A 10,171-nucleotide genomic window follows, 5' to 3' on the forward strand; every position below is an offset into this window, starting at 1 on the left:
CCGTCTTGGGAGCAATCCCAACGGCTCTGGCGAGAGACTTTGCAGCGATGGTGGAATTCTTTTCAACCAACACTCTCTTTAAAGAGGGGAATTCTTCGGCGGACCTCAGGTTAAGCTCCACAACAGGCTCAACGGGCCTATCCGCCTCAGACTTTACCACAGCGACAGCGACGTTTCTGAACTTGACTTAGGTGTCGTCAAATCCTTGCCCGAACTTGATAACTGATCCGTCGAGCAGCTCATTCTTGTTAACGGCCAAATCCATTCCAGTGGCGAAGGATAAGATCAGTTTTGGCAAAGACATTTTCTGTAATTAGAAAAGATTCAAAACATTAGTCTCCTCCCATGCCCTTTTATCCTAAAAATATTTTTTGAAGCGAAAGCCGACAGTTGTTGAATTTGTCTGACAAACTGGGCGTTTCTCTTGAAACTTATCTAAATGATTATTATCATTATTATTTATTATTATTTATTAAAATTTTATTTCTTTTCATTTTCAGAGGAAAAGAATTTGAAAATGGCAGATTTCAAATCACTTTACAGAGTAAAATGCAGCGAATATGAAGCATATGATCGAGTCCTAAAACTGGGGGAAAATCCTACATCGCTCGTGGCTTCTAAGCCACTACACATATTGGGGGTCCAACCCATTTAGACTCATTCTTAAGGTTTGGAGATTCCAAAACCTCTCCGTTTAAGGGTGATTAAACATATGACTTTAGAATCTAAAAAAAGTTGGCTATACTTGCTCAAGGAAGAAATGAGCGGGGTACACCAACGGAAGAATGATAGTCTGGCCAATTAGGGACATGGACACACTACCGATGTATGAAGACAAAACTTCATAATCAAAATGGAGAGGAACTAGTTCCCCAGCGACCAGAATTTGTCGACCGTTTATTTTTGAAAGTCTTTTAAATTTAAGATAATATATGTATAATTATAATTTTAGAAAATAATATTTTAATTTTGAAATATGAGACCGAATGGATCTCATACATTTGATAGTTTAGATGTTGAGCGCGATACCAGAAATAGTACACTATCCCGAAAGATATGCATATAACTTGTTGGTAGGCTTAACCACCCAAACTAAAAAATTTGTGACGTCCGTTTGGTCTGCGAAACCCTTTTTTATAAACCGACAAGTTTTCCTATTTAATACGAGAGATTAAATAAAATTTATATTAAGTTGGGTTCTTAAATTCCCTATAGAAGCAAGTCTCTATAATTAATTACATCTTAAATGACCGAAATAACTTAAGAAAACTCTCGATTAAGATCAGTGGTTTTGCCTTCAAGATTTCAAAGTTTAGGTTTCTAAGGTTAAATATGAGGAAAATTAAATGGGAATGACACAAAATAGGAACAACTATTTTCATGAGTCAATGGAGTGAAAGGTAAGGGATGTCACAGATCCAGAGGGAACCCCGGTGACTTCCCAACTATCCTATGATTGGACCTTAACTCTGAAGAGCGTACTACACCTCGTTGTCGTGGTCTCGATCGCCGCTCTCTGTCAGCATGCTTCCACGCTCCGCTTCTTGGAAAAACTACTCTAAGCTTCTTAACATGTCTATTATAAGTTTGGGGTTGCGGTGTGTATTAATATACAGTTATTGGGTCAGTGGATCGCTCTAGGTTACCTCCTAAACCGGGTGTCCTACTGTCTTCTATCCCAAAATGCCCCCTGCAAGTCTATAGAAATAACATGATTAATAAAAGAAAACATGCTACGCAGCGCGTTAAACAGTAAACATTAATGTCACAAGCATGAATTGTATAGATATGCAGCAAAGTGCGCAGTAAAGAAAGTAGAACGTTGTAAATAAAAAACAAATCTGTATACCTGACGAGCCTGTTGTTTTTGTAAATGGGGTTGGTGTCACAAGTACAAGTAAACGAGTATAATGAAGAGAATTTAAGAAATGTGTAAGTGTGAATTTATATAAACAAGAATGAAAAGCGAACATCACCTGAAAAAATCGAGAAGAGCGACAAAAGACCCACTATAACTCGAAGAAAATCGTCGAAAACACGAGAAAAATCCGGAAGAATTCACGAATGATCTACAAAGATCCCAATAAAACGAAACACACAAAAATTCGAGGAAAAAAAGAAAACCGTAAGCATTTGAGTTGAGGCAAACTCAGATTTAGGTATTCTCGAGGGATTCCGAAGGCAATTATCGGTCACCCGTATGTATAGAGTCCGACATTCAACTAGAAATTTTTTTCTATAATAACAACTTAGAACGGTACTCCTTAGCCCAGTACCCACAATTGACAAGTGGACAATCGAATTATATTACTTAAAATTTATATTTTAGCATGCATATAGGCTCCATTTATATTTTGTAGTTAAAATACTTTTGTAAATAGCGTATCGGTTCTTATTGTATATGTTATTATTTTTTATAAAATGTGATTGTCCACAATTTGATCGCACCGTCGGGCTAGGAACACCAACAACATAAGAAGGCAAGGGTGTCCTGCTAGTCTGGTGTCGGTGAATACGTTTCACTGGGTCCCGCGATTGGTCCAGATGTTGTAGGATAAAAAATTATTCCACTCTACCACCGAATGTCTTTATCAACAAGGCCTAAAACCCCAAAAAGATCATCCAACTTACGATCTTGCTTGATGGTTCCATATATAGCCGCAATTATATATGTGCACTTATGTTTCGGACATAAACGCCTAAAACCCAAACCAAGAAGGCAAATGAACTAAAAAGCAAGAAAAACAAAAGGAGACTAACCCGCATCCAAAATTAATTTAAAGAGAAAATCCAAAGTGGTAGGAGGGTTAGCCTAAAATATTCAATCTGTGAGACTCCTTGATTGAGCGATGAAATGGGGCACGCCCCCAATGCTAACTCCAACACATCTCTAAAAGACATATTATAGAGGACTTCAGGCTGCCTCCAAATTTTCCCTCGACAAAGATCATAAAGATTTTTTTTAATTCTTTCTTTTTTTTTCTTTTTTTTTTTTGCGATCAATTTAGCCCAAAGAAGTGGGCCTTGAACTATCTCCAAGAATTTCATAGATCATTCCTCGAAAAGGGGCACTTGAATTCTTCCAAACAACAAGAATTGAAAATTTTCATTTCACAAATATTAAAAAATTCAATTCCACTTCGAACCAAAAGTTACCAAAACTTCCATAGAGGCATAAACTCAACACAACACAAAGGAACCCAAACAGTTGCTCTCAAGTAGGGGCAGCAGGAGGAGCAACCCAGCCAACAAGCTCAAGGGAAAGGGCAGTCAGGAAGCAGACCAAACCCAAGCCAACATCCAACAAGGCTCACGGACAGGGAAAACAAAGTGGGCCAGCTGAACCACAAACAAAAGAGGGCCAGTTGATCCCCAAACAAACACCCAACAGACTCACAAGCAGGGATAACAAAGAGGATCAGTTGAGCCCCAAACAAACACCCAACTGACTCACAGGCAGGGACAGCAAAAGGGCCAGCTGAGCCCCAAACAAACAGGGACAAAAACAACATAATCAGATGCTTTCAAGTAGGAGCAACAAAGGAAAGCCAGCAGCCCTAGCACAAACAAGAGAAACATCATCAGAAAGGCTCACGGCCAGGAGGAGCAACACAGGACCCCAAAACAAGGCTTCTAAGAGCCCCAAAATCAAACATCAGCATCTGCAGGAGTTTCGAACAGAGGGAGCAACAAGGAACAAAGCTAAACCCCCTAAAATAAGCCTTTTCAAAGCCTCAAAACCAATATTCCAGCTGCACCAGTATTTCGAATAGGGAAGGCAGCCACAGGGGGGCAAAACCGAGCCTCAAAAGCAAATTCTATAATGTCTCCGAAAACCAAATTTCAACTGCATATGCATTCCGAACATAAAAGATAGTGAACAGAGCCCCAAAGCCAAACCTCCAACAGCCCCAAAATTAAATAAAAGCCACATAAATATGCTTCGAATGGGGGTTAACAGAGAAGCACAAAACAAAGCCCCCAAAATAAAATTTTCAAAAGCCTCAATGTTAAATCAACACAACAAGGAAAACTACAACCCAGAAGGCTAAAACAGCCCTCAAACTTCTATGCACAGGTATAGATGTGATAGGAACACAAGAAGAAAGCTTGCACATGCATAAGAATTGAACCATGCCGTTCTGATAATTCTACATTTCCAATTAAACATCATTGAGGATTTAAAACAGACCCAGTAATATGCAGCATTTAAACTAAAACTAAAGAAACATTAAAAACTTAAAAGCTAAAGAGCAGCCTCAGTATGACATACCAGCAGAATAATTAAACTTTCACATGCATGTAGTCCCTGTCGAGCAAAGAGGAAAACAACACATAGCCTCTATCAAGCAGAGGGGAGAACAAAGGAGTACCTTGCCTGAGTTTTTGCAAAACAACAGAAGAAAATCACAAGACTTCCAAAACACCAAGCTCATAGGCATGAGAAGCAATTCCGATAGTCTCCCCAAGCTCCCAATTTTCGTAACCTCACAGAAAGCTCCCCCCCCCCGGGCTTTTATAATCGCAGAAGATAGGGGAGAAGAGCTGAGAAACTACCCTAGGTGAAGCTAAACCAAAGCTCGACCCAGCTGAAAGAGAAGAAACATCGCAAAGGAGAGGAATTTCGGCATTTGTGACCCAGGGAACACGAGCGCCTGAGTCAACTTACCCTGAAAGAGCTTCCAGCGCAGCAAGACGAACCAGAAAATGCTTCGAGAAGAAACGACTCGGGCATAGAGTGTCGAGAGGGAAAAGGGAGCCAACTCCTTGTCACGGGAAGACGGAAATGAACCAAGAGACGCGCAACTAGGGCTCAGCTCATACCCAGGCACAAAGAAGGGGACGGGACCAAAGGCGGAGGAGGCAAATTAGGGATTTTTGGAAGATTAAAAACCTTGTGTTGTGATATATATATATATATATATATATAATATAATATAATATATTCAAATTTCTCCAATTCACACACGATTCGACCTTGCCCCAAACATATCAAGAATGGGTGTCTCCCTTAACTAAATTCGACGTCCCGGACGTGCAAGTGCGGTCTGTTTAATTATCTGGGGTCACACGGGCGACCTCGTCGACGGTCGGGTCGAAAACGCGTCGAACTCAAATCTCCACGAAATTCTCGCTCGTGATCGATTGTTCCAGGAATCTATTCGAGTTTGATCAATCACGGAGCCTTCTACAAGTGCAAATGATGTGAATTTCGATAATAATGTGTATCGAATGTGTGAATTGTGAAATTCGTGTATCGTGAGTGTGCGCAGACGACACGATGGGTTTCCTAAGGCTTTAGGTCCTATGAATACTCGACTCGAGCTTCGTCGCACTAGTTTTAATCAACTCAACTAAGTGCTGAGGATTTAGAACCGGTCACATGAAACTACGAAGAGTTAAGAAGTGGCTCGAATTTCTAGTTGGTGAGGGTCTCAACTAGTCCTCTAAGAGAATCGGTAAGAAACCCTAAGGCTAGATCCTATGCTCTAATAAAAGAAAGATACCTCACCAAAAATGAGGTCAACATTATCCATCTAGAACATGCCAAAATTCCTAAATGCATCAGTGTCAACTAACAATCATATACAAACCTATAGAAGATTATTTTTCTTAAATTAGCATAATATTATTTCACATGATTCGACGGAGCAACCATACGACGGGTTTCTATATGCTCATCTCGAGCTCGTCGTCTAGTATAGACAACCTGGAGCCTGTAAACAACATAGGGTTTCATGAAATTCGGCTAAAAACACGATTAAACCAAAAACAAGCTTTAACTGCCAAAACATACCTCAAAAAGAGTGTTCAACATAAATCGCCCTTCTGAAACAAGCTAATCTTCGTCCTATCACCTCCAACTTCCCATTCTCTAAAATCATGCTAAAACTCTTTCGGAAGCTTTCAAAATGATTACGACACTTCTGACACACAATCAGTGTCTCTACCGGTTACCAGAAATGAGAAAAATATCAAAAACAAGGCAAACTTCAATTCGGAAGTGAGATGAAGAAATGAATGCTTAGAATTGTGTGGGAAGTGGATTCACACCATAAGATTCCACCCCAAAGTCCAAAATCATGCTCTGCGGCACTTGGGTAGCCGTCCACCCCTTGCTGTTCGCGACTCAGCTCGCGGTGTTCACCCTTATTATAGTGGTCTGAGCGTGAGAGTCATGGGAGCCTTCCAGGCGGCTTTCTACCGCGTGAAACGCAACAAAGAGAGGGGAATGGGAGACGAAAATTGAGAAAAGGGGAGGATTTTGAAACTCGCATCTATCCTAATCAACATAACACAAAAGAAAAAAAAGGCATAAGTCGGTGGCTACAATAACAGAGTGATTAGGGAGAAAAATTAGTATTTAATTAAATTTTAGTAAAATTAATTTAACTTATAAATTCAACAATTTATATCCCCCAGTCCATTCATTATTCATGCATGGTGCTTTATATGGAATTGATCGATTTTATGTGTAGAATTTAATAAAATTATTTCAATTAAATTCCGGGAGATGAAATTTTATGAGGTATTTTAAGAATCGTGCCGATCCTACTAAATTTCTTCAAATTTGGGCATTACAAAAGCAACCTTAGAAGCATAAAGAGACGATGCATGATATGCATCTTGCTGGAACAAATTCTCAGGTAACAAACAATATGATTCTGCTAGTACAACACCAGTGAAACCGACAACCTATAAAATACAGGTGACAGAAAAAGTAACGGAGGAGAACCAAAATTCTATTTTTGTATTTATTAGATAATTTCATGCGCTATATATAAGTAAATATAAGGATTTAAGTGTGATATATGTAAAAACATGTGTTTTGAGTGCTTTGTATGTAAAACCCCTAATTATTATGAAACCATCTAAAACTATATAAGATGGCAACAACAAGTTCAAGCTATTAATGAAAATAAGTGCTAATGGAAAAAAAAGGTGTATCATGTATGAGCAATGAGATTATAAAAAAAAAGGTAAAACTTGAAGTAACCTAAAATACCAGCTAATTTACTGCTGTTTGACTTCACTAAACCCCATCTCAAGTCAGCATGTCTTTTAAAATGAAGAAATCTTAAACTGAATATGAGGAACAAAAATTAAATTTAAGGATTCGTTAAGTGAACCTCCGAGTTAGAGTCAACATGTGAGGGTTTCATTTCTCTGTCCTTTTCTGAAGCTGCTGTTCTGCGGTTTTCATTTCTCCCTAGGGTTCCTTTCCCCTCATCAGGTGTAGATTTCAGAACAGCTTTACCCTTTCCTTTTGAAGAGCTTGCATTTCCATCACAAGATTCCTTTCCCGCTGTACCTCCTATGATTAGTGATGATCTAGATCTTGTTGTAGGACGATGAATTGACACAGGAGTCGATTTGCCTGGTGATGAAACACTGCCTCCGTTAGCTGAGGCACCTGCATCAGGATTTCCGACTGCTGAGAAAATCTTCTGTGCAGAGTCATTCCTTTGGACCCTTGGCCAAAGAAACTCTTCAACAGCTGCTAGAGTCGCCAGAGGATCAATGAGTACAACACTGGAAGAATAATCACGCAGAGACTTTTCACCTTGTGCTCTATATAAGCGCAACTTAAAGGGTTGTGACAATGCACCAAGACCAGAAGAAAGACGAGCACTACCACCACTAGATGATCTAGACGGGTGGCTAAGTACAACAGGAAAACGCTCCAAAGAAGATAAAGCATTTTGAAGCTTTTGAACCAAGAAGCTCATAGGAACTTCATTCCCTTCCTTAACACCAACAGGAAGAGCAAGTTTTATGAAAGACTTGTACCTTATAAGAGCTTGCTGACGAAAGGCAGATAGGTTAGCCTCTGAAACTCTATCTTTCCCGAATGTTCCACATGAAAAATAATTCAGCAAAGCTACAACAACACCACTGCCAATGAACTCAAAAGTTGATACACCATTCCCTTTACAAAGCACCGTCAACAACTCAGAAATAACACCATCAAGGTCCCCCTCCAAACTTGCAGAAGTATCAAATGAAATAGCTCCACAGGCCTTCGATTTTCCCTTTGCTTTAAACTTCACAACATCAGCATTTGCATTCAATTTTGAACAAAGACTTCTCAAAAGAAAAAGATCCTCAGTGACACCAACTTTAGTAGCACCTGAAACAGCAGGAAAGTGTTTGTCTTTAAAAGCTTTGGCAAAGTTACTCACAGTGGCCCTAATGCTATTATTGGCAACTGGAGCCTGTGATAATGGTGTTGAACTAGCAGTTCCATCTGCCATAACTTTTGCTTCATCCAACAAACCGCCATCTGTGTTAGTAAGTCCACTATGCCGTCGATGTCGCCGAGAACGAGATGAGATGGGATCAGCATCCTTCTCAGGGAGGAATGATTGAGAAGGAACACTGGTTGAAGAATCTGAAACTACGAGAGCATCAATAGCATGGATGACCCCTTCCCTCCCAAATTTTTCAGCAAAAATATCAGGAAGCTTGTCCATAAGAATATCTGCTATCTGAAGAGCAGGAATCAGCACCTGCGGGTCTTTCCAAGCCAAAACTCCTGCTAAGAAGCTGTAAGAAAAGAAGAAATGAGCATATAATTGTTGGATAAGAAGAAAGTTTATGCTACAGTAGATCATGTTGATGGTAAAAAAGTGTTCAAAATTTGCCAAAAACCTTGATATGTTTGTTGCATTAAGCAAAGATGGAATCATCTCAGCAGAGCTAAAGTACATAAGTTTCCCAATGACTGAAAGACATCTATGCCGAATCGGACCATTTACACTGGAACCATATATCTGGTCAACAATGACAATACAGATGGACAGGACCATGTTAAAGGATAGAAAATATCAACCTCATTAACTAATAAAAGGTAGAGAAATAGAGAAAAATAATGCTTGATAAAGCACAAACCTGGGTCAAAATAGGAAGCAAGTCCATTCCAAACTGCTGCAGGAGTTCAGATTTATCTTGCAATAACTTTTCATGAGAAGATATTTCACCAGTTGTTCTATGAGTCTCCTGCTTCCCTGAAGAGCTGCAAGAGATTTTCTTTCCAGCTGATCCTTTCCCAAAAACATTAGAATAAATCGGGAGGAAAACAGTTCCTTTTGGCAAAGGTGGAAGAAGCTCATCCGCAAGGTTAACTATCTCATAAATCTGAGATGCATGACAAAAATTAATCAAAAAAACAAAATTACAAGAGATGTAAAAGATCATAAAAAATGTTACTAGGCATCTCATTGTTACTAATTAGGGAGGCTGATTTTCAATTTGTGACAAAGTCTGAGTCAAACTCAACTTCTAGCTTAAGCTTGTCAAACAGATTTTGAATGCTCAAGTCCACATATGCAAGTTCCCATGCTCCATAAAATAAACCAACCATTAAGCCTGTGTCTTGTATGTATTTATATTTGCAATTATGCTACATTCTTTTTATTACTATTATTATAGCCAATAAACTTTAATCAGAAAAAACTGTAATTGTTGGCCCCTAGACGTGTTGATCTTAGGTCGACATTTTATCAAACAATTTACATGCTAAAATTCATAAAATTAATCTGAATTTGATAAAAGCACTAGGTGCCTCATAGAAGTGAGATGTAACTACTAATTCAACTATTTTGAGGAATAGCCAAGAGTTTGCAAGGACATGGCCTTTTAAGTAGCTTGCAAAATTTAACTAATGGTGGTGAAAATAGGCAAGAGAACAAATGAAATGTCATAATTTAAATCAATCATCGTAAACAAAACAAGCAAGTTTTGATTAAGTTTAAAACTAAGATTAAATTTGCTACATAGAAGATGAAATCTTCAAATGAGAAGATGAGAACCGATAGGCACAAATAATTAAAAGAAGAATAAATATTGCTTAGAAAGGAGCTAAATGGAAATAGAAAATAAATCAAGACATTTAAAAAAGGGTTAGTATGATTGCAATCAAGTCCAATATTATAGAGATATTATAAATGTAATCAATGCTTATATTCATCAACTTGGCTTAGAAGATAGTTTGAAGAATCAACTTTGCAAAAAGATAAAAGAGTTATTATATTATATACCCGTCTTGTTATTATGTGGAGTCTGATTGTTTTAATATATTGTTCACTTAGAGCCCTTAATTTTGTCGATCAAACTTAATGATGAGTTTGTCGGGGTTACGATCGTGCCCCTTGTATTGTTTTAATATATA

At 38.5% G+C, this 10,171-nt stretch overlaps 1 protein-coding gene across 1 annotated transcript in view; it reads right to left on the reverse strand.

Annotated features, from left to right (window-relative positions):
- LOC110032535 (E3 ubiquitin-protein ligase UPL3-like) overlaps positions 1-10,171 on the reverse strand; it is a 73,449-nt gene that overhangs the window by 41,885 nt on the left and 21,393 nt on the right. Inside the window, exons 6-8 of the mRNA XM_020736196.1 lie at positions 8,893-9,138; positions 8,653-8,774; positions 7,131-8,547 (exon numbers count right to left, since the gene is read on the reverse strand). Coding sequence (XP_020591855.1) covers positions 7,131-8,547; positions 8,653-8,774; positions 8,893-9,138 — 1,785 coding nt within the window. The remainder of the gene's footprint in view (positions 1-7,130; positions 8,548-8,652; positions 8,775-8,892; positions 9,139-10,171) is intronic.

This window comes from Phalaenopsis equestris, unplaced genomic scaffold (assembly GCF_001263595.1).
Source record: "Phalaenopsis equestris unplaced genomic scaffold, ASM126359v1 Scaffold000964, whole genome shotgun sequence".
Classification (NCBI taxonomy): Eukaryota; Viridiplantae; Streptophyta; class Magnoliopsida; order Asparagales; family Orchidaceae; genus Phalaenopsis; species Phalaenopsis equestris.